Raw genomic sequence first — 26254 nt, 5'->3', positions numbered from 1 at the left:
AACCCCGGTTCGAGAAATCGCTGAAGGCGGTTTGGTATCGATCCCCTAGCCTGACTGGTTCGAACGATCGACCACGGAACTAATTGGAGGAGACGGAGGACGAGGAAGTATGTTAGGGATGGTTTTTACTTCACTGTGGTTCGTGGCAGAGTGATGGGTGAAATTGTAATCGAATGACGGACAAAGATTAACCATCTCGTTGGATAATGATCAGTCGAACTCGTTGCGAGAATTGAAGGGCTCAGTGGAGGCACGATACAGTAAATCATCGATGAGTACTCGAAGGATTCTCGGTACTGGGAACGCGAGGTCGCCGGGTGTAACACTGACTTTTTAATGAGGTTTAGCACAGTGATAGAGCTTGGAATTCTGAAGCCAATAATATTTGTTTCAGCCGAATATAATCATTAGTTTATGAAATATTTAGGGTTCGAAGCCTCCGAACACTTATCGACGATTTACTGTAGTATAAGTTTACAGACCTACTTCTGAAAAAAGTAAGTTCTTGAAATTTAAAAGTAACACCAACCAAGTACAGTAAAATTGTTAGCTTGGTCCCATAAACAACCGAGCAAAGTTACGGAAAAATCAGTGTATATCACTTCACTTGCAAGTGTTAAGGTTCGATCGATGGAGATTGGGTGGAAAGGATTCTCCATTCAGGTGAAATACTGCTCACACTACAGAATCTTCAGCTTTATCTTTAATAGTCTCAGAAGCATTCTCGAACAGGGGTAAAATTAACTTACAATTCGACTAACTTACAGTCAGTAAGAGATTATCTCTGTGCGCCTTATCACAAAACGGAGACTCTTAAAGTAACGGTTCCAACAATTCCGTACCAACGAGTGTACGTGTGTGCATCTGTCCCTGTGTATATGTAAAGTTTCATACGAAAATACAGCACGTAAAAAATTATCACCGGTTCCTCTCCGATCAAGAAACATCGATTAATTCATCAGTGCATGATATAGCTCATTCGTGGCTGAAACTCGGCCGAATCGCGACGCAAAATCTCAAAAATTCCGTTAAAAATCTTTAACCAACGTATGCATCATTGCCGAAAAAGCACACCTTGAACGATTTACCTTGTACACCAGTGTCGTTGGACGAAGATAATAACAGAAGGAAACGTCGATCACGAGGTCCGTGTAACATTAAATAGACAGAAAAATTTATACAGAGTATCCTGGCACAGTCCATAGTCCTAGCGATCGACGAAGAACGTTTCTCCAATACACATCTCCCGAGAGCATTTTGCTATTAACAATTAAAGTTCGAAAATTCTATCACGAGAACGTAACACACAGGTGTCAAAGGGACCACACACCTGTGAACGCCGATTGAAAATCCCAGTATCAAAACCATAACCACTGATACCAGTTTAGGCTACCTATCTAGATCCCTCGTGGCATGGTCAGTTCAGTTACACCGCTGCTTATTCGACTAAATTTATTTCACCGATAAAAAATAATGCGTTACCCAAAGGATTGTCGTGAATACAAGCTTATTCGAGACGTTACTCGAACAAATTTCCATTCGTATGGCACCTAACCTCTTTAATTAGGGTATGCGCGTTAGAAGTGATCGATGATACATCTCCGAGGAGACCAGTCGTGGATCGATCGCTACGAGTTCGGATCGTTGTTCCTGGGCAGCATCGTCGCCAGCTCGTACTGCAAGCTCCTCGGTATTTCCAGCTGAAACGCCTGTCGATCGTTGGACAGACGACGTTTGATCGCCCTCAGAGCAAGCTCACGCAACGTGTACACCGGCAGCGTGATGTGCACGTGGGTTCGTTCGCACCTTTGGGGCAGTTGGCTCCGCCTGAGGCCCCGATACCTGGCGAACCACGGCTCCGGGAAGAAGACGTCCTTCTGATTCACCGTGTACCTGAAAACGTGTCCCCATCCAGCCTACCATCTGAGCACGCGTCAACTAGCCGAGACATTTTTTGGTGGGAAATACCCCTATCTGGATCGTGTCGAATGGAGAAAGAGGTAAGATCTTTTCTTGCTTCGAGTTGCTAAGTCTATTCGCATTATGTTTTTGCATTAACTTCAACTATTTCAATAAAAAAAGTCGGGTGATTAATCAGAAGTTTCACTTCACCGATTTCAATGACCTTTAAATATGTTGTCAAGATCATCGTTCTGAACAACTTTTTCCTACAGATATTACGAATTGAGATTTTAACGAATACAGCAACGATTCTAGCAACAGGAGGACAGTGATGGGGAGCAAACGACTCTCGCTGGCTCGATCCAACCCCGGCGGAATTAAAATAAGAAAATGAAGAAAAAGGAATCGAATGGCTCCTACCTGTCATTCGTCTCCTTGTCAACGAAGATCCACGGATGGGTGACGAACGTGTCGATATCCAGGCAATCGCCAGGCGGTAACACCCCGTAGCTGACCGCCTGGCCCTGGTAATCGATCCAGTACAATACGATGCTGTGCACCGTTTTGTTGATGAACTTTACGAAGGACCTGTGATCGTTGTTGATCGAACGAAGTAGCGGCTGCTGCTGTTGTTGTTGCTGCTCACGAGGATTCTCCCCCATTCTTGCGACGACGTCTACACTCTCCTCCGCCTGCCAACCCCCTCCGAACACGCTTGGAACCCTCGCCACTCGAAACTCTCTCGCCTCTTTCTCTCTCCCCGACACCTCGCCCCGACCACTTTCTCTCTCTCCTCCTAAGGTTTCTCAACGACTGAAAGCAAAAAAAAAAAAAAATGGCAACGGGGACCAGAATTAATCGAGGATGTCTACTCGACGGGCAAAGCGAATCCTTTCTGATCCGGACATCTGTCTCTATCTCGCTTGCTTTCGCTCTGTATCTGAACTTTTACGACCTCTGCCGATCCGGAAAACTCGGGGGAGAAGGAATTATGTTTTGGGTATCGGGACCACGGTGTGCTGGGATGTTTGGATGGCGAGTGTAAAATGCTGGACGACGATACGAGCTCTCGAGGTGTTGTACTGTGTTCGGTCGGGAATACGTTTTTTTGGGGGTGGATTATACTGATTGCTTGCAACGAGTGGTGGTTATTGACTGTCTATACAACGTGTAATTGGAATTCTCTTTGATAGTTTGATACGTGGAATTGTATAAATATTGCCGTAGTTGATTGCGGCTACGATTTCACCTTTACATCGCTTGTTACATTTTTGTACCTATTTGTGTCTATTTTGCCTCCCTCTTTTTGTTTGCTTTTTGTATACAGAGTGTAACGAAATTATGAGTACCCCATATTAACTCGGAAGGACGAAGTTTTAGAAAAATGTTTGGCAGAAATGTTTTGGGGTTTAAAAGGGGACATCTGACGGTCATTTTGATCATGACATAGTGGTCAAATTTATAGGTCATTTTGTGGTCAATTTTATACTCTTAAATGGAAATCCCAGTTAATATTATTTTTTTTATTTTTTTATCTAGATTTGACCTTCAGATGATTCCTGAAGGCCATTTCGATCCAAGGATGTGATCGTATGTGCTCGTAGATTTTGAAGGATTAAAAGTTTAGTCTAGTTAATCATTGAAGCCTAATTGAGTCTATGTCTGTACGTTATGTTTATGGAAGACAAGTGTATCTGTGTAAATATGGGATAATAATTGCAGAGTACATAAAGTATAACTGAAAATCTGTTGTTCTTTACAATCTGAATTACAGTTCTGTAATGTATATTGCTCAAAAACAAAGATAACACATATCCCAACAAGGTGGACATACGAATTTCCCCTAAAAAGCCAACCTGTACCATCTTTCGCGCGAATTTCCCGTGGGCAACTTCGTTGCAATGAAAAATCTGAAAAATATATAAAGGTGACAAAAGCAAAACAAAAAATATGGTCGCCTCACCGACAGAATTCGAACGTGATCAATTTTTCTGGACAGCTCCGGTCGCGGGGGAAAAGGATGGAAAGAGGAGCCCCGAGGATTTGGCAAAATCGATCGCGTGTAAACAATTTCGGTTACCAAATTGCGGAGTCAACAGGAACCCGTGTTCCGGTCAACGTGTAAAAAACGAGAGATCGCTCGAATATTTGCCCGAGCGATTTTTCCCTCCCTCTTTCGCGCCACTCCCGCGACCAAACAGGAAAATATTTGGTCGAAGGAACTGCCGCTTGTGAAATCTGATAAAACCGTAAATATTTCGGCAAAAACAAGTGTGAAATTGAGCTCGACACCCTGTCGTGGGGACAAAAAAAAAAATATCAACGACACCGCTCGGTTCACGTGGAAACCGGACGCACGCGTGATTCTTCTGGTGCGTGGGAATTTCGGAAATTCGAGAATATTGCACGGGAGAAACGTGAAATCTTCGAAATTCTCAGGTTTATGCACTCGACTGGGATAATAATAAAGGTAAGAAAAAACAGAATAGAGTTTATCCAGGTTCGTGGAAGCTGAGAAATTAGAAGACAAATTACAGATGATTTTCACGAGTATAATAAAATGTACATGAATTCTTCTTTCGACGAATTCATTTCTGTTGGAATAAGGTGTTTAAAATATACTTTATTAATAATGATAATACACGTAATCTAGTATGAAGTGTTAAAAACTGTCTGTAATTTTGAAGAAGCAAAAAAAGTGTCTATTAGGTCTTGACGGCGGCTCTGTCCGGACTCGACTAACTGCGTTGGTTCGTAGCAACCCTGAGTCCCTTCTTCAAGTGGATGCAATAAAAATCCCGGCTAAGGGAACGGCTGTATTCATGCTTGTAGAGTTCCGTCGTAGAGCGCATATTATCGGTGGATTCCAACAATTTCGTTAGAGAAATTTTTTGGGTATAAATCAATTGAATATTTCGCAGAAACATTTCGCAGAAAAAACGTTTTTTTTTTTCTATTTTTGACTTACACCACCTTTCATTGGGTACTTTCCTCTGTTCGATCGAAACTAATTCTGATCAGAACGATTTCGTGTGTAATCAACACGCAACAAGTGTATGAGGTCCGTAAATATATAACCCTTTCAATCTAAAACTATTAAAAAATTACCAAATAAATATTTTTGTAAATATTAGACTACATATACTTATTTTACCCTTGAACCCTTGTGCCTCCTTGTCAGATCGAATGCAAGAGGTGCTACTCTACACTTCTGATCCTCAGAATACCAGTCACACGTCTCGACATTTTCCAGACGGAATCAAAAATCGTAAGAACTGGGCGCATCGTTGAAAGGGTCGAAGAATCGATCGATCGGATGTGGGGTTTACGAAAAAGGAATCTCATCTGTGGTTGGTGAGGGGGAGAAGAATTCAGGTACCGCGAGAGACGTGATATAATAATTTATTTAAATAATATTCGACATTAAGTCAACGCGCTGCCGCGTTTATCTAGGCGAGGCAATCAATCACGGGATGGTAATCAAATAGCTGTACACCTGACGGTCTCGTTCGTCACTGAGAAACGTCGAGAGGAACGGATACAGAGCTGAATTACCCGAACTATAAATACACGGAGTACGGTTTAACCGAAACCGTCGACGATCCTTCGTGACTGGTTCGCCGGTTAAATTATAACAATTTCGGGCGGAGTGACGGGTCCAACGATACGCGCATCGCCTCGGTTCTATTCCTCAGACGTGTAGCTTCTACTGCTATTCATGGCAATTAATGTCATACGATTCATATTTTTCGTTTTAATTTGGCATTCAAGAGGGGAGAAACGAGGTATGTCACGAGACAGCTTCATTGAAACAATCAATTTTCAGGAACCCAGTGGTGTGTATTCAACAACTATACTAAATCTTTAGTATTAGTTTATAAATTGTCACATTTCATGTCCTCGATTGTTGCAACTTGTTCATTTTTTTGTTCCCTCAAGGTGTGTTAGAAGGAGTCATATATTTTATTATGCTACAATATATCAATACTTGTGCTCGAGCAAGCTAAGAGACCTACACCTGTTCTCCGTTAATTAAACGTGACTACCAGAGAACTGAATTTTCACCCTACAGATAGCACCGATTGAGGTTCGTTAACAGTTCGGTAGATCTCTTACAAAATTCCAGTCAAAGGGACCTGCGCCCCGTGGCAATAACCACCAACACAAATTAATCGCAAATATTCATGATAAACGAATCAGGTCAGTTGACGCCACACGTGACCAAGAAGGGGGACCATACCAAATCGAGAAAAGTTTCATTCATCATCAATCTCGAACGTGTGAAAGACACATTAGCCCAAAACGACTATCTCCGGTTCTCCTGAATTTTTTCTAATCTTAGTAACAAAACACTAAAACTATTATTATTTTATTTAAGCACTCTAAATTGGTGCTCAATTTTTGTATATTCTATACGTTTTATTTTTGTAAAATTAGTTCACTTCGACAAACGAAACGTTTTGTTCGTCGACGGGTCACCGGTGACTCGGTCACAGGCACACACGAGTGTTAAATCCGGAAAATAGTCGAATTTCAAAGGTTTCAGCCACGGTCCTCGTCTCATTCCCGCCACTTCGGAAAAATCGTTTTCCCAGGCCGAATCGTTCGCCGGCGCTCACTCCTGTCGGCTTATAAAGCTGGGAAAACAATGGCGGCGGGACGCCGAAACTCCATTACGTCCCTTTTTCCCCGGGAAAAGTGGAAGCCTCAGCAACGACCGGGCACCGAGCAGATTTTCGTTTGATAATACCCGCGCATACGACACTGATCGATTTTTTCCAGTGGCGTGCATCGTTTAGCGATGGAAATTAAATTGAAAAATCCTCGAACGTTCTTTCTCTGTCTCACTCTGTCCATCGTACCCATTCTCGATTCTATTTGTATACCGTTCACGTCTGTGAATCTCGGTCGTCGCTGTACCTGGAGCTAATTTCCTCTCGGCGCTTGACCGTAACCTCGACAATAATTTCGCGATGAAACTCCTCGGCTGACGCGAATTTGACCAGCGTTCGAAGGATTCGAGACCGATATATCATCGCATAGATTGTTTCATCATTTTTATCACACTGCTTTGGTAAAAAGGGCAGAAAAATGCAGGGTCAGTTTGACCCATAACGGAATTTCTATTGTATTGATGGATTTCAAGAAGGAATTGTGCGTAAAATTTTATGTCTATCTTCAATTTTATATATTGCATTTACGTATAATTAAAAAGGATACCACAACTGCTACATATGGGTCAAAGTGCCCCTGCATTCATGGTACGAAGGTTAATCGATTAAAAATGGTAAAATACCTTCCTTATCTTCTTTTCGTTACCTGAAACTCTTTACTTAGAATAACAAATTTGCCCACCTCTGCTTTCGATACGAGGACAAATTACCACCGGCGTAAATATTTCGTACAGTAAACCTCTCAGATTCACTGCGTTTAATCTCCAAGCAATAGCCCCCATATATCTCGAGTCCATCATTAGCAACAAACCTCTCGTTTCACGCACGACCCATCAAAAAAAGGAACGCTGTGTATTCCCGTGAATAATTAATTCCAACTGCCCTCACGCGTTCCAACGCCTCAGGGAACGATATAATTCCTGGCGTTTAACCCGTCGCCGTCATAAAAGCGGACGTCGTCGAAAGGCGTTGGAATTTTATGCCCGGCTGTTTCATTAAAACTTTTTCGCCTGTCGCCTATCGATAACCGTAAAACGGACGAACGGAATGCCAAAGGGGGAGGGGGCAGATCGGGAACGTTGGAGGCGTCGCGGGCCCCGAATTAGCGATGACAAGGAAAAGCAAGATTTATGAGCCCCCGCGACCGCCCTCCGCCCACCTCACCACCCCGTTTGCAATAAGAAGTTATTCCGTATATCTTTCGCGATTTATCGCGACGACGAGCCCTCTCCTCGCGGGAGTCGAACTTCCAGTCGAAAGTTTCGCCCGGTATAAACGAATCGGAAGATTAGTAGCTCAAGGATTATGACAAGGGTAACGACCCACGAGCGGTTTTCCTCTTTGTTTCGCTGAATTTCGATCGGAAAGAATCTTAGATGCTGCGGATTGTGTACCAGAATTAAAGGATTAATAGTGCAAGGATTATGAGGAGAGTAACGATCTACGAGCGGTTTGATTCTTCGTTTCGCCGAATTTCGATTGGAAAAATGTCAGTTGTCGCGATTTGTGGTTGGTGATGCGGTGTAATTTCGAGTAAGTTGACACCACAACTCCTTCGCACGTTGTAACTGTAAAGATAAACAAATATTCGGAAATTTGAGAGTTCCTTCAGAGACAATAAACTACCGTTCAGCAACTTGAGAAGGAGCAACAAGAATTCAGTAATTTGAGGGAGATCAACAAGAATTCAGCAATTCAAGGAGGAAGAAAAAGAATTCAGCAATTCAAAAATGTCTCAGAAGAGGGTGATCCATAATTCCAAAAAAGAGGATAAACCAGAATTGATCAATTCAAGACTTCCTCAAGAGAGAATAAACAAGAATTCAGCAACATGCAAAAGATCGCTAAGAATTCTGCAACTTAAAAGGATCAACAAGAATTCCTCAAGAAAGGATAAACAAGAATTCAACGCCCTGTATAAATCATGCGTTTAGAACTTCTGTTACAGTGCATTCAGGCTTTTCAATCTGAAACGACACGGGGACAAGAGAAAATCGATCGGGTCGGCGGATCACGATACGACGTTAAAATTAACGAAGCTGGTACCGCTCGATGGCGCGCGAAATCCTCGTAACGAGTAAATCGCCCTACTGGGAAGAATACATCCGCGAGTTGGAAAGCTTTCGTGCTTGTTTTACGAAAAGCTCGAGAAACGGCGGCAGTGTTCGCATCCGAATTTGAATACGACGGTGGTATATCACCGGACTGCGGTATCTTTTCGAGTTCCTTTACGCTATCCTGATAAATGTTCGGGAATAAACGCGGTTCACCGAAAGACATAAATATCGCGAGCGTATGCGGACGATTTTTAAGGAAGTTCTTCTGGGTTTCTTCGTCCATCGAACTCCAGGTATCTAGAAGAATCTCCTGTTTATTTAATTTTTAATGGAATTGCTTACTTGTACTGGAACGTATGTTTCCTACTTGTTTCAGTTCAGATTATTTAACCATTTAATTTAGACGAAGTTTTAATACCGTACGAACACTGAATTTTCGTGACCGCCTGGCCCCCGAGAATGGTCAACAAGCCCATAAATCACCAAGGAATGGAACAATTACGTTTGTTAAAATTCCTAGCGCGTGACTTTTGTTGATCGCATCACTGGCAACAATTTCCGAAACGGAAACCAGCGGAACCTCTCACGTCGGAGAGATATTCACTTCGCGTGGAGGTGACGTGCGGCGTTATAATTCAAACGATCAGCGACTAAACTCGTGCACATGACAAGGATACAGTAGGGAGGAAGTCAGGTGGGGCTCCAACGAAAACAGCGATCGGTAATTTGCGTAATTGCCAGGCAAAGCTAGTTTATGAGGTAAAAGAGGATCAACGCTTCGTTGTTCCGACGATACTTTACGATTTTTGCCCTGCGTACCTAACCCAGACCTGTCTGAGGTACCTATTTCACAGGAAAATTTCTAGAACTTGTAAGTGCAAACGAATATGCTTAGCAACATTTAAAAACTTGGTGAAATAATAAAGGATTACATAAATTTTCAAATAATTATACCAGCACGCATTACAGCTTACTTACACAATCCGAGGAAGGGTTAACTACATTACCCAAGTTGTCGAGAAATTGTTCCATGCCCAACTGACAGACCATTAATTTCAAGGGACTCTCGTTTTATGAAATCTTTAATAGATACTCTGATTCTCACTTTCGCCTCTTCCTGAACCGTTAATGTTTCCAGAAGAAATTAATCACCATTCACAGTCTGTTTCGTCGTGGTTACATTAAACCGATCGATTCTGTCAACGAAGAATATCCCCGTCCGCTTTTCAAACGATTTATGTAAAACGTCGTTAACAAATCGGTCGCGTGAAAAAAGTTCAATAAAGGTGAAACAATCGTTTAATTGAGCTCGGGACCTGCCAGCCTGCGATTAAGTCCCCAACGTGACTCTTTCTCATCGGATAATACTCCATCTTCCCCGCAATCTGTGCGATGTATATTGTCTCATCGCCACGACAGGATATCGATCAATCGTTTTTTTTTTTTTTTTTAAGATAAATAGACGTGAAAATGGATGTCTCTAAAACTGCATTCTCGTAACCAACAAATATCTTGCGAAGATTCACCTACTGACCCCTGGTCTTACGATTTTTTTAACAACCAAAGGTACTTTACTGTTAATAATTTTCTGAAATACTGTTAATAAGTGTATTCTGAAATCTTCAGACAAGACAACAAACAGACACCGTAGAATTGTTTGAAGCGATTTCTTACGAGTGACCGAGAGGATAAACACGAATTCAGCAATTCAAGGATTCCTCAAAAAATGACAAACAAGAATTCAGCATTTCAAGAATTCCTCCCAAAATGACAAACAAGAATTCAGCATTTCAAGAATTCCTCAGGAAACGATACACAAGAATTCAGCAACTTGAGAAGGATCAACAAAAATTCAGCAACTCAAGAATTCCTCAGAAGAGGGCAAACACGAATTCAGCATTTCAAGGATTTCTCAAAAAATGACAAACAAGAATTCAGCATTTCAAGAATTCCTCAAGAAAGGATAAACGAGAATTCAACAACCTGAGAAGGATCAACAAGAATTCGGCAATTCAAACAGGATAAACAAAAATTCAGCAATTCAAGGATTTCTCAAAATAGGAGCAACAAGAATTCAGCAATTGAAGCAGGCAGTACCGGGCCTTAATTGTGCCAGCGGACAGAGGCGAAACGGTCCGCAGCAAGAAGACGTGAGGCCTTCTTACCAAGCAATCTCCACCGTCGCCCGAGTAATATTTACTTAGACCGGCGCCGCGGCGAGAAATTGCGGGCTGCAAGCGAGCCACGGGGTGTGACAGATGCACAGGTGCTTTATTACGTTTCCGAGGAAGTGCTTTCTCGGTCCACCCCCCCCCCCTCTCACGCGATGGAAAAGAAACGCGACAAGCGTTCCTCGTCCCCGTGTACACGGGCGCTCGTCGCGCGATAAATATAAGGCTCGTGGAAATGAAAAGGTACGAAATAAAATTGCGCACTTTCTGTTGTACCGGGGCGCGACGGTGCATTAGACTGGGGGAGAAAAGTAAATGGCCAATCAGCGTTCGTGTCTCTGAATGGTCTTACGACTCTATATAGGTTGGCTGGTTTCTTTGTGGAAAGAAAAAATGTCACTCGAGTGGCTGGAACAAAATTCGTTCATATTGGGCTCCTTATTGCGAGAAGTAGAATACGAAGAGATTCCCTTTCTATAGTCACGGTGGTCTGGACTGACAGTGTAATTATTATAGGAAGCAGTCGTTTTAACCTTGATTACTTATTTTCGAGTGGCAAGCTCTTAGAAAAACTTCGTCTGATAGTATGGCGCATATATAGTTTTGTCTATGTATTTATACACGTATTACCAATCTCAACGCATAATTTCTGATTTGTGTGAAATGTTTATATATTATAATTCTGAATCGGTCTGAAATAGGTCATTAATACCCCAGTATCATTATGCATTGGGAATGGTAATACGAATGGTAGAAATTCGTGGACATAATGCCCCGATGTATATTCTATTCTTTTGTTTTATTCGTGACAACACAATTTTGTGGCGATTCGACGAGTTAATAAGAATCTGTATCATCTTCATTCGGGAATAATGGGCAGTATACCTATCTAACAAAAATCTTTCGTATATTTCCATATAATTATTACATAACTCTAAATGAATTATTAAACTCTGGACAATAAAGAGAAACACGTTACGCGAATTGCACAGAAAAAGAACTGACGGGCAGGTTGCAGTCCGAGACATTATTAAAGATGCATTTCGAGAAACAATCGAAAAGCTCAGTTTCGGTTTCGTAAAACGACGAGCCCTTCGACCAGGGACCAGAAAAAAATTCCACAATGGTCTGGAACCAGACACTCGGGGGCGAGGCGTGCTCGCTCGAAATTAAAACTCGAGTGGCGTCGCGGTACCGCAAACGAACGAAATAAAAAACACACACAGAGTCACAGCGGCCAGGACATGAAAGAACGGCCAATGTCGAAATGGAAAATATTAATTACGAAATTCGATACGTGTCGCGGGGCCAAAACAATTTCTTTCATTTTTGACCGATTTTCCCGCGGAAAAAAGAAGCGTTCAGCCTGGTGAAACCGGCGCCGGTTCCTGCGTTAGGAAGCCACGATGGAACGAAAACTTGGTTTTTCGATTCGAAAGAATGATAAATGAAAAAATCGAAAGTGGGTCCTACGAGTTCGAATGACGGCGCGGTTAGGTTATTTTACTTGGGATTTTTTTTCTGTTTCACTAACTCGAACCATCTTCGATATTAACGGTATGACGAACGATGATGTCATAAAAGTGTCAAATGAGCCGTTCATTTGTCGAAGGGAATAACTCCACAAAAATTATCGAGGAAATTTATTTAAAATAGAAAAAATTAAACACCAATGTTTGACACTAAAAATTGGAAAAATTGGAAAATTGGAGTTAGAATTTTATTAAATACACAGCAAAAAGCATATTTTGTTAATTCTTGTATAATCGTAGAATTTATTCATACAACTAGCCAGTCGCCGTAAATTTTCGTATTCTCTCCTATATTCGCTATTATTTCGAATGTTTAAAATTTCCCTAGCCTTTCGGTGCTTAACAGACAAGAACGTGCAAAAGGAATGAGCCACGAGATCAGTAAGCTTAATCCTGCTACGGTCCTCGATCCAGCTACGTGTGAATTTACGCTCGTAAGTATTAAGGACACTTATCGAATATGCAAGTAAATGTTAAGCTGCGTCTGCAATAAGGGTATATAACAAATTGTCATATACCCTTGCTATACAAGATTCTTTTTATAACCTGTTACAAGATTCTATCCGTTCGACAAGTCTGTAATAAGTATGTATAACATTTCGCATCTCATTGTTAATAATGACGTCACACTTTATGGATAACATATAACTTGCTATATTAAGCTGCATCTATACTACAAAGAACAACGAACAATTTAATTAAAAAGGTTACTATTTTAAATAAAATTTGAATGATTACCAATATTAGTTTTTATAATTTATTGAATACTTAATTAATATATTATTTTGAGGTAAACGTGTCATCGACAACCAGTGTAACGTCCTAGCAACATTAAGAAACCTTTAAATTGCAATTGGATCGAAAGATACCGGAATAAAGAAAAAAAATATCAAAGTTTCGCCAATTTTGTTTCAGTTCGGCGGAGGCTGATGGTGGCGAGGTATCGGGCGAGAAATCTCCGAAAAGAATGGACCCATTAGCCACCTTAATTTCCGAGTTTCCCGATACCGTTCGGATAAGAGAGGCGGAGCCCATTAATTCTCGTCCAGGGGAACGCCGCGACGCCATCCGGGTGTTCTTATCGGGCCTGATTCTTCTAATTTCGAACCGGGCGCCAGATTTTCCAGCGATGGCTAGGGAGAAGAAGGGTTGCGGGGGAAACGGGCGGAAAACCGTAATCCCATCGCGGAATGCGGAGAGAAGCGGTCGAGGCTTGGCGGCCGTTCAAAGCGGCCGGAGGGGCACCGCCAGCTCAAAGGGAATCGAAGCGAACTTTAACCGGGCGCGGTCTCGCGAAACAAGAAAATTTCCCGTGGCCAAGGGTGGGGGACAATCAGGACAGTGTAGGGAGGAGAGCTTTGATCGTCGGCCGGAATCCGTTTCAGGCTTGGGATCCGCGGCCAGGCCAGTGGAAACATCCAACTCGAGCCCGACCACCGAAAAAACACGGCCTAATCTCGCGCGACGTCTCACAGTGGTCCCTTTCCCGAAAAGCTAGCCGAAATAATTTTTTTTACGGGGCTATGTTAGTGCGATGGTTTCAGAAAATCGGATTTTTCTTTTTTGCAATTTGCTACAATTTTTTGAGGAAACGGAAGGTGTTTTATATGGCCTGGAATAGGTGATTAACTGTAAGTATGAAACATTTCTCTTATTATGCTCTAAGAACAATAAATCGATAGAGTATCAAATTCTGAGTAAAAATGGGTGGACCTTCATACGTCCTAAACCTAATATAGTTAACAAAATATTTAGAAAGTAATTTTTAATACGTACTTACTATCTGGATGCTATAAGTGCTGGAACTGATGCCCCTCGACTACAATACAGGGATTTGAATATAATTATTTTTAAATATTTCGAACTATTAAGACGTATGAAGCTCGGCCAGCAGACTCGCGCTCTGATTGGAGAATTTCGTTAATACCTCGTTACCAAAGCCTCGGATACCACTTTCCTAAGGAAAATCTTATTCCAAATCACCTCACCGAATGACCCATTTCAGGGTTATACAAAACTTTTACTACACGTTCTACGTAATAATTTCGGTGACGTGGCAGTCAAACCGTTAAACAATAAACTGTACCACGCGACAAAGATAATAAGACGTTCATCCTATTCCAAAAAGGATCAGCTGTAAACAATTAAGGTAAACAGTCCTCTGGTATACACGTTCGTTTCTCATCTGGTACATCCCACTGTTCTCGGGACCGATCTGTCCCTGTCTCCGTGTCCCGTCCACGTCCCCGTCAAAGGGAACCGCCGTTCGTTCTACAAATAACCCGTTGGCTCTTCTTGTTCCTCACTCGTTAGTACCTAATTGCCGATGCCCCCGGTGGCGCCATCCACGCCTACGGTTTCCACCCTGTATTTCCGGCTGTCGTAATTCGTACGCTCAATTATCTCCATTGTTCCCGCGATCGGGCGCGAACGGAATCGATATACAATGGGCGTTTTCGTTTGTTTGCCAACCTCCGGGTCCGGCCACAAAGCGGGCGGACGGACGGCCGCCCGCGGATGAAGGAACGGGCTCTACGTGACTGGAATCAACGGAGTAATCGCCGGCATAGATCATCGGGGATCGAGCAAATAGAAACAGCAACGGGTACCGGTGTTAATCATTCCCTCCCTATCTGTGTCCACGACCGCTTGTGTATCTGATCAAAGAGCTTTAGTTTTTTGGGGAAAATTGTGTCTTTAATCCTTTCACGCGCAGTTGTACACTGGTACTCGTTATAAGAGTGAGTTAAACGATTTACTACGAAAGGCGTATATACAGGGTGTCTCGAAATAGCTTCAACTCTGGGAATGAGGGGTTCCTGGAATGATTTGAAACAATTTTTTCCTTGGGAAAAATGTTATCCGAGGCTTTGTTAACGAGATATTAACGAAAAACCCCGACCAATCAGAATGCGAGTCTGTTGGCCGAGTCCCCGCGTAGCATTGCGCTCTGAAACAGATCGAAAATATGTTATACTTCTTCTGGTCCATATCCTTGTAACTTCGAGTACTCACGGCGTTTCTGATGAATTTTCTTGGTATTTTTTATCGTTATATTTACATCGAATCATTATCCGTCGTGGTATTTCCTCGTCACACATATAAACACGCAAATTATCCGCACACCACTGCCTCGTGAAAAGTTCAGAAATGGAACGCAAACAAGAGGAGACTCGGTCGCTTTACGGAATACAGAGGGGCCACCAAGGCGAAGACGTGCACACAATGAGAACACAATAAACAGGGCTGTATTCGTGGATGTTTGCGGATATAGAGAGCTTGTTAAACAACTTCTGAGATAAACATCGCTACGATAACACATCCTGTGTAAACCAGCCCCATATGATATTAATTTGTCGTAGCTGCTGGAACAGTTACCCTCTATTGCGGGCTTGTCTATAGACGACAGATGGTATTCGGAATGATATAATTCCCAAGGAGGGAGAGATCAATAACCTTACCTTGAATTGCACTTTAAGTTAACGACGGAGTTAATATACCGCGACGATATATTGAAGTTCAATTTATTGCAGAAAATCGAATGCATCTTGTACGTCTGACCATTACTATTCTATTCTGTTTTTACTGATAGCAATGTGTATCAGCACACTGAGAATGTGTAACGTAATTTCTTTTTCACGATGAATGCGTATGAAGCAACGGAAGATCCTATATGATCGAAGAGATAATAATTGAGGGGCTTAGTGAAAGAGTGACACATGATGCAATATTATAAATTTATACAATTACTTTTAGGAAACATAAGGTTAGAGATCGTTGATGGTACAAAAAGCTAAAAACCGATATAGATGTGACATGTCGAGCCCCTGAATCAATGTTCGATCCAAGTAGATAAGGTCAGTAATGGTCAGACACCCAGTATATTCGACACCATGTGAACCCAATATGTATATCTTGGGATTTAATTTTTTCACCCAAAATAATTCTTTTAGTATTTGATCGTTCGACTGCTCGTTCACAATTCAATTGAAGCAATGTCAAACTTAAGAGTTTGAGAATTTGAGAGTCTTGGTGTCTGAAAGTTTGGTGGTGTGTGAGTTAGAGAGGCTGAAAGTTTGAAGGTTTGTGAGTATGAGAGTTTGAAAGTTTATGAGTTTGAAAGTTTGAGAGCCTAAAAATTTCAAAGTCTGAGAATTTGAGAGTTTATGAGTTCGAGAGTTCGAAAGTTCGAGAGTTCGAGAGTTTGAGAATTCGAGAGTTTGAGAATTCGAGAGTTCGAGACTTCGAGTGTTCGAAAGTTCAACAGTTCGAGAGTTCAAGAATTCGAGAGTTCGAAAGTTCGAAAGTTCGAAAGTTATGAAGATCAATAATAGAGTATAAAACATTCACTAATAAATGTACAGCAGCTTTTATACTACACTCGATAGAGAAGCAATCTTCCTTCGATCCTGTATCACGGTGGAATTGCAACGGCATACAAAAGGTATGCGTGAGTCGAGGATCAAGAGCAACACTCCGGTTTCACACCACGATATATTCGCTCGGTGTGTTTCTGTCTGAATATTAACAGGCAGTCGACGCGCGAGCGAACGAAAATGGGATACGAGGGGACTAACGACGCGGTTCTTATTGTAACGCGTAAGAGGATCAGACGGTGGCGTGGGAGAGGATGAGTGGGGGCTGTGCCGAAGAATGGAAGAATCACGTGGATATTCAGAGCCGCGAAAGTTTCGCGGTAACATAAAACGCTCGTCCGTAATCGGATTTCCCGACGATAATGCGATTTGTATTCGGTAACGGCACGTCCACGCGTCGTGCATGCAACGACACAGTCACACGGGGAGAGTGAACGTTTGTCGCGTAACACGTATCCGTGTGTGTACGTGCACGTATGTACACTCACGGCCATAAGTCACCTGGACACTCGATTGTTTCCACAGAAATGAAGGTCGAAACAGAAATAACAATTCCTAGAAGCAATTCCACCGAGCCGTTCTATTCTTCCGTGAGATTATAATGATGTGGAATTATTTAACCCTTTGACTGCAAACAACGCCTTCGGGCGTTCTTCATTCCTTGTAACAAGAAATTCGGAAATGACCATTACCGAGGTTGCTTTGCATCCATCCTACGCTTCTGCTGTGACAAATAGAACTCCGGAAGTTTATGCATTTACAGGACATTTTAATATATAAAATACAGTACAAAGACTTTAATAAAATTTAGTTATATTTATATATTATTATGAACATAAGACGGTTTAATGCAGGAAGTAAATTTTTATCTCATTTCAATAAATTAATGTCGAGAATTGTCAATTTGCATAAACATCCGTAGTCTAGTGATGACTACAGCTGTTACGTTTTACAAAATTTATCCAAACAATTTCATGGTTTTTTTAAAATTATGTCAAAATTCATTCCCTAAAAATCATGAAGAAAGTACCAAGTATTTATGCAAAACACAGCGGAAGAACGAGAAAACGGACAAAGGATAGAAATTTATAGTCTCGAAATCTTAAGAGATTCTCGGAGCAGGCCCATGAATTCCGACGAATCGCAGGAGCACACCCCGACAAAGAGGAAATTTACAGGAATTTCAATTCATAGTAAACAGCCCGTAATCCCCCTTCCATTGTTTGCGCCTGGGCTCCCGGAACAAATAAGGGTGGCGACGGGCGGCAGTGGCGGCGTCGCACGGAGGGGGATGAAAAGGTCGTAAGGTGGGGGAATCGGTCGGTTCTCACCTTCGTTGCAAGGTAACACGAGATATCACCGCGAGTCGTTTGCGTGCTTCTCTAATCGCACGCTTGTCACGCAAAATTCTACTCTTCATTATCGTTGATTTGTGTTTTTTAGATGACGATCGAATCGACGAAAACAGGAGGGAGGGACTGTGTGAAATTTGGCTTAATATCGGCCGAACCTGAGCCAGGGGTGGAGCAAGTTCTTCGATAATGAGAGCCACATACAGGGTGTCCCATTTAAATCGACCCACTCGAATACCAATTACTCAGAAACCGTTAATTTTAACTGTCTAAGGTCAATGTCCCTATTATTTAAACCAATGTCCTATACAAAGGAAAACGAGTGACGTTGACGCTCATAGCAAACATGCGTAGAAGATACTACTAAACGCATGGAAACCTAAATTTGCATACTTTCACCTTAATTTTTAGTTTTATTTAATCGTTAACATATCTATTTTTCCGTGCCATCGTAATCTCCACAAAAACAATCTATAACCACCTAATGTTTTATGAAAATATCATTTTCTGTATCTAAATAATAAGTGATTAACTTCTCAGTATCAACTACAGTTCCACAAGGCTTAACGACGTTTCTTTTTCCACAATTTCATCGTTGACCTCGCGATTTTTGTATAGCAATCGAAAATTAAAGCCTTTAAGAATATCCTATTAAATTTTCAACCGAATTTATAATTACTCCAGATTTTCGTGAGCCACCTTAAGGATCGAGAACACGCGCAAGTAGAACGAGCTCGAAGCACGGCCTTACAATGAGAGGAAGTGAACGGGCGTTAATCAATCGCCGTTGGCCGTGATTCCGTGGAATTAACTACTAGCTGCTCCGTTAACGTTTCCACCCCTTGAGTTCGAGCATCGACGATCCTCCCCGATATTCGTCGAACCGCAACGTCTTTGCCTGTCGCGAGTGCACTTGACTGCTGCAGCCCAACGGGCTCAGCCCTTGTAATTTGCGACCTGTGATCTTCCAACGCGCCCGAACACAGCCGGACCGCCGTCGTCGTGGTCGTAATGTGGATCTCGAACGAGAGGGTGGGTGTAGGTATCGCCTCGGAGTCGGGAACAAAAGCGACTGGAGGTCCCCTGAAACGTCTGCGGTAATCGGTGTCGAACCATTCCCTTTCCCCCTCCGTTCTGGCTCACACGGAATTCGATTAATTGCGAATTTTTGCTGACTCGCGTCCCGAAGGACCATCGGGATTCCACGATTTCCATTCGATGAACTGTATTTCGCGAGTGATTTCGTTCAACCGTATTTCTATCTTCATACTTGAATTTAATGAAACTTTTGTCTTGCGCAATTTTTTAGAAAGAAGATCCGGAATTTTCGTGGCGACACTTAGGGATGCTCTGCATACCGGAAGAGAATATTTTATCGAACGAAAGAGAAATATATTCTCTAAATGAAACTCGACGGATTATTTTATTGTTCTGGTGAACGATGTCGGGTTTATAGTAATGTAGAGCAACGCGTGGGATCTCCGAGATTTCGTTTTCGAAGGTAAACGTGAACGGGTTGTAACGAAAGATGAAACGAGCAGGATTACAATGAAATAAACTTTATACGAACGGACGTAAACCTTCGACGCGACTGCACTTGAGTCTCTTAAGGCACGATAACCCTTGCTGTTACTTCTTTTTTTCTCTCTGCAGTCTTTTTACGACGTTACAGTGCACTCGCAACGAGCTATAAAACCCTATCGATGTATCAACTCGCTCATTTTTTTTTTTCGTCTTTTTTTTCACCTCTGCTATATGTATACACTCTTCATGGAAGCTGCGTAAATTTGTCGTAAATCCTTTGTCTAAATTGTTTTTTTTTTTACACCGTGTGCTTGCGCGGAGCGAGGACAGAAGTGGTATCGACTTTCGATAAATTATTCCCCTTGTTCCGAGCGGGTTGCGTGGGAAATGTTTTGTGAAATGAGAAATGGCGCGTTTCTTTTTTACTTCGGCACGCAACTATTGTAATATTTTCTGTGTTTTTTTTTTCTTTCTTTTATCTTCGTTTCAACTCCTTCGCAGCAGGTAGTCGAACTTCGTTACTGTTCAGTTTTGTTGCATCTGTACTTTCGAAATCGACGAATTGTACATTATACAATCGAACCTTAAAAGGCTTGTGTAACGATAATCGATGACGAAATGTACCATCTTGGGTACTATGAACATCTAAAAGAGAATTATTCGAATCCTGACATGGTTGCGGAAATTTGTACAGTGTCTTATAAAACCACCTTAATTAACTGACTTTATTTTAAGTGTATTAACCCTGCTATTCCCTGTATTTATTCTTCACGTTTGCATCCCTTCGAATAAAATTATTTCACACTTTGAAATGATTTGTAATTAAGGAATGGGAAATACACAGAAAGTAGACATAAAATTTAAGAACGTTTAGATACTAAAAGTAAAGATTTAAAAACATAATACCCACTGAAATATAATCTTCATCTCGGGTTATACAGACGTGTAGAAAGTGATATACAATATATTTAATAATAGTAATGTTAATGAAATCTTACATATTATAATATTAATAATAAAAAAAATACTTTCGTTAAGATTAGTACAAATTTTACTTCGTCTTGAACCAAACGAAACCAATACAAACCAACAAATCCCTGGACAGAACTTCAGTTCAACGAATTCACCAGCAAAGAAATGTGAATTTCCATAAATTGGTACCTTCGGTCCAATTATGATCGAACAACCATTAAATTCATCTAAATCGCTCACTCTGAATTAAAGAAGCAAAACGGTTCGAAATGTTTAAGACGGTGGATATTGGCGATCGTTTCGCGAATAACTCGATAACTCGCAAGTCACACGAAACCGGGAGGGGTTCGAAGGAAAACTACAAGTGGGGGGAAGACCTATCCCTTTGAAATCGGACGCTAATACGTCGTGATTGCGCCGACCATTCCGTCTGTCGTGACGGAAACACGATCGTCAGGCGTGCGATATTTGACAAGTAGGAAGATTACAAGGTGAAGATGCGGCAGCGAAGACAGCCCGAATGTCGATTCCGAGGCAGTCTAATTAGCACAAACTGCTTCTCGCCCAGCCTCTGTAGACCGACTGCTCATGTAGGAAGATTACAAGGTGAAGATGCGGCAGCGAAGACAGCCCGAATGTCGATTCCGAGGCAGTTCCGTCCGACTAATTAGCACAAACTGCTTCTCGCCCAGCCTCTGTAGACCGACTGCTCGAAAGACGATATGGTTGCGGCTCCTCGAACCGTTCGTATTAACAAATACCGTGTTTATAGAAGGAGAGAAAAAATGTCTCAAATAGAACGCAATCCGAAATGATACTACTGTAGACAGATAAAAAAAAACTACAATACAGTAAATCCTCGATGACTTATAAAAAACCTATATCTATTGTATAAAATGAATTGTTAAATTGTGTAAGAATTACTTTCATTTTTGAAACTGACGATTGAAACTGATATTCGACCTAGTGATAAGGAAGCAGCAAGAATTTCGAAATCTTAGTTGAGTTGATTTTATGTACGATCGATCCTTTATGTGCACGGTGAAGAAGCCTTGAAATAGTTTTACTGTACGACCATTCGTTTTCAAGATATCAAGCGTAAAACTGCGAGCTTTCAGGCGTTTTGATGCATTTCTCGAAAACAGCCTTTGAAAGGATACTGCACTCGTGCCCTTTCAAGGTGATTCACTGTGTACTTGAAGGATCGAACGCATATACTCGTAACTAACTCGACTGAGATTTCAAAGTTTCTACCTTCTTTTTATGAACCATTTAATATTTGATGGTCAAACGACTTGAAAGGGATTCGCTGAACGAATCCGCCAAGAATTTCTTGGAATAGTTTTTTGTTTACAGACTTCTTGTCGGTATTTTTACAGAAACATTAGCCCAGAGTGTTCAGTTTTAAATTCTATTTTTTTAATTTTAATTCTATTCTAATTTCTAATTTTAATTCTATTCTAATTTCTAATTTTAATTCTATCTCTTCAGGTTTATACTATCATGGATGTTTCTACTCGTAAGAAATAGTTAACAGTAAAATTCAGGGCAGGTAAAGCCCGTACGAACTCGACGTAACGAATGCTTCGTCAGCGAAAAGGATGATTAATTAAACGAGAATGTTCCAACGAAAATATCGATAAACTAATTGGAAGATATAATTATATTAATAACACAGAACGGCTAGGATTTGATTTAATTATTACCATCCACCGACCACTGTTTTATAATCATTTCGACAATAAAAGGAACAAAATGGAAAGAAGAAAACCATTTTAATTGAGAAATCCGAGCCCTGATAATCAGAGGATCCGTTTGTTTTACACAAGCAACGATGCAAATTGCGAAATAATTATATCGAGTATACCTGTTTCATTGTTCATTATTGCATTTCAGTTTTTGTTATTTTCATCGTTGCACAAATTATCGAACTGAAATATTATTGCTGCACTGTCGATTTAATCCACTTGTTTGATACACAAAGTCACGAAGAATCGATTAATTCTCTACTTTATTCTGAACTTGATAATTTCTAAAAAAAATTCCATTATCGATCCTGTTCTCTGTAAGACGGCATATGGAAAACGAAAATTTGCATATTTACGGTTTAATTACTACATACGTAGATTACACCAGGTTACGACTACACAGTTACAATTACGGTCGCGACTATTTTTAATCCTCGAACGTCCGTGTTCGAATCATAAACCGTGTTATCGCTAAATCCGTGGTAATCAAAGCACGTATGTAAATTCAAGGTACCGCCCTGAACATGATCGAGAATAGAATTACTGTCGCAAATAATAAATCGACGAGATCACTATTAATGGTTTCATTCTTGCAAAATTAAAAATTTCCAAGTTATTCACAATTAAGTGCCGAGTTGAATTTCGATGACCTTTCCATTGACATCCATGTGATATTCAGCCATCTGAGGAACAGAATACTTCTTTACAAATATTCGAAAATTTTTTAAAAGGAAAGTGCTAGAAATACGATTACCATTTTAATATCGAAGAGCAAGGTATTATTTTTCACATTTCGTACTGATGAGTAGCAAACGTTAAATTTCAACAGTTTCGATTATTTTGAAAATCACAACCAATTTATCTAAAACGACAATGAAGTATGAAATTAAGATCCTCAAGTACTCTGAAACCGATCTTAAATCTCTAACAACATGAACAAAATTTTGTTTTCTTCCCCATTGTAATATATCCCTCCAAGACGAGAGTGAGTCAATAAATATCCTTTCTTCCAACCGCCTCGAACGATTCACACACAATTCCATCTTCGAACCCTACGACAGAAGAATTATATACGCGTAGGCTAGTCGAACAATATGTCCCGTGGTCGTGTTGCTCCGTTCTGGGCGGCGTCACACGACGGTAAATAAACGTCGATCGTTTTATCGTGGCGGGGCCCGCGCGCGCGGTTCATCGATATCGAAAAGTTGGGGAAAAAGGTTGCTCGCCCGCCCGTTTGCCCGTGAACTCTATCGGAGCCCTGTCTCGTTTATCATCTTCTTCGCCCTCCACCTCCCAACCAGACACTCTGTTCAAGGCCCCCTCCCCCAAAGCAAGCTATCTCCGGTTTTTCTTGTCCCGTCTCCGGCCATGACGCGAATTTCGATCCCGTCAACGACTCGTGACGAGCCGCTTCTGAAATTTTTACGGCCTCGTTGGAAGAATTTTTATTACATGACGGTCACCGGTGACCGACGTGGCGTAAACAGTAAAGTCCAGTGTAGGTCACTGGTAACCGATGGGGCGTAAAAATAAAATCCAGTGTCGATGATCAATGATCGACGTAAGGTGAAAATAAAGTCCAGTGTCGATGACCAATAACCGACCTAAGGTGAATGGAAAGGCCTGTGTCGGTCACCGATGACCGTCGTGATGTGAATGATAAAATTCCTATGACGGTCACCGGTGCCCGACATGGCGGTGAATTCGTTAAATTCCAGAAACTAGTACAAGCTTTCTCGCCAACACCAAAGACCCAACTGCTGAAAGTCAGTCCCCCGAAGCGATACGACTGGAAGTGAACGGTGGGCTAATCCCAGTTAAGAAGAGAAAAAAACGGTGATATTCCGAGGAAACTTTAACATTACACCGCCACAGAGGAAGCGACAGTCTCGCCGGAACGCGATTTAAAAAGGGAGATGGAAGAAAGAGACGAGGAACGAAGATCTAGGAAAACAGTAATTAAAGTCTGTTTGGCGACGAACGAGGGGAAGTCGATATAAGTTACACACACACAGAGAGATGGGCGGAGAGAGCGGTGTTAGGATTTGCTTTGGACCTTCTGGTTGAACGTCTAAACTCGAGCGCGACAGAACGCGTGGGGAGGAAGGGGGGATCCGGAAGTAAGAACTTTCTTCAATCAGGAGGCGTTCTGCAACTCGCGAGGAACCGTCGAAGGTCGCGGAAATTCAATTTGTTCGGCGCCTGGTTTTCATTCTGTAACGAGATATCAAATATGAAAATTGTTTACGAAACAGTTCAAGCTCGCAAACTCTCCCCCAACTTCTCCTCTCCCAGAGTGCCGCGTGACGGTGGCCACCGAGAGAGAGTTCACGTTATTGGATCACAGGACACCGTTCCGAAAGAAGAAACTGAATTTCTCCGCTCGCCAGGGTCTTGAATACGCAGTTTCTGTACCGAGCGATACACGGCTGGACTTGTGTGTGGAACGGAGTTTCCTTCTTTTGGAGCACGTCGTCGGGAAGGATTTACCCTCGCCCGCCGGTGAATGGGTCGTTTCTGACTCGAGCGTCGAACGGTGACTTCGTGACAGAAGGAGAAAGGAATGAAATACTATGAATCTGCTCGCAGTGTTGCGACATAGATAGATTGTCTGATAAGCTGGTTTCACATTACTGACCGCTTAACTGCAACAGCTTGGGGACTTACCGTTGCACATATCCGGGGAGGTGTTCGTATGACCCCTTGGTACACTCAATAGACCTTATGTGGTATATCGTTGAACTCGTCTCGAGAAACTCTATCATATTATGAATAGAAAAATATAGTATTCTGTTTAAAAAAATTAACTTGACCTTGAGATCTTCCCCACTACCTGCAAAAAAATTTTTAACGCCGCATATACCCCACTCTTCTGTGCCAAATAACTATTGTAAGAAGATTTTTTTCATATTTTTAGTTCGTTAGAAGATATTCCAGCGTTTCCAGCTACAAAAGGACACGCTGTATAACGTATGAAATGTTAGACTGCCGAAGTTCATGCAAAAATACAGAATTTCTGATAGCAATAGAAGACTGTTTCACTAGATATTATAGTTTTAAATATTTTTTTTTGTATTTCATATACTTAAATTTTATGTCTACTTTCAGTGAACTTCCCATTTTTTAAGAACAGATCATTTCGAAGTTTGAAATAATTTCATTCAGAGGATACAAACGTGAAGAAAAAGTGAGGTGAACAGCAAGGTTAAAAAATGCTATAAACGCATAAATATTCGCAGTCTAGTTATAAGATACGTTTGTTGAAAAAGAAAAACGGTAAAATTTCTAGATTCATGAGAAACTGTACGAACTTATCGAAGAACCTAATAATAAAAGTCTAGGAGCAGCGCTGCACGCAACAGTGTTAAAGTATATGCACGCACACAGACACACACACTTTGCCGTTGAATCGATGTTCCATGAAAAACACGGAGAAGCGTAATTCATGCACGATGCCATCGCCGGGCACTCGATACATCGCGCGGAGTCGTTCGATTCGCTGAATCTCTGTAATTTATCGGCGACGTCGAGACCCCTGGAAGCACAGGCAACGGACTTTCCGGGCGAAGAACCAACGAAACGCCGGAACAAGCTCTCCGAACTTCGTCCTCGGAACAGTGGAAGCCACTTCGAGAGAATCGAATTTTATAATGCGTGTTTGTAGACCAACATAAAATTAAATAGAAACTTTGGAAATTAAAAAACTACACTTTATCTCTGTCGGAGGAGTTTACTTGACTGGAGCTAAACTCGATCTGATGAATGGAAAAAATGTTAAGTCTAAGAAAATGCTCTCGATCACCCCCGATCTTGTGAACTGTGGCGTACAATTGGTGGAATTATTATTTCTTAATTTCAATCGTAATAATAATGAAGTTTGTATCTTAAACAATGGCGGAGATAGAAATTCTGTTGTGAAGATAATTTTCGTAAAAATCGGTGAAAAT

The 26254-nt window shown here is 41.5% G+C and overlaps 1 protein-coding gene across 1 annotated transcript in view; it reads right to left on the bottom strand.

The window, feature by feature from the left end:
* Positions 1-1194: 1194 nt before the first annotated feature.
* Positions 1195-26254, bottom strand: part of LOC107188854 (von Hippel-Lindau disease tumor suppressor) — an 81146-nt gene continuing 56086 nt past the window's right edge. Inside the window, exons 3-4 of the mRNA XM_015577234.1 lie at positions 2323-2715; positions 1195-1893 (exon numbers count right to left, since the gene is read on the bottom strand). Coding sequence (XP_015432720.1) covers positions 1629-1893; positions 2323-2564 — 507 coding nt within the window. The 5' untranslated portion in view covers positions 2565-2715 and the 3' untranslated portion in view covers positions 1195-1628. The remainder of the gene's footprint in view (positions 1894-2322; positions 2716-26254) is intronic.

Source organism: Dufourea novaeangliae, unplaced genomic scaffold (assembly GCF_001272555.1).
Source record: "Dufourea novaeangliae isolate 0120121106 unplaced genomic scaffold, ASM127255v1 scaffold141, whole genome shotgun sequence".
NCBI classification, from domain to species: domain Eukaryota; kingdom Metazoa; phylum Arthropoda; class Insecta; order Hymenoptera; family Halictidae; genus Dufourea; species Dufourea novaeangliae.
The sequence above is the reverse complement of the archived record's forward strand: the minus strand, read 5'-3'. Positions and strand labels throughout refer to the sequence as shown.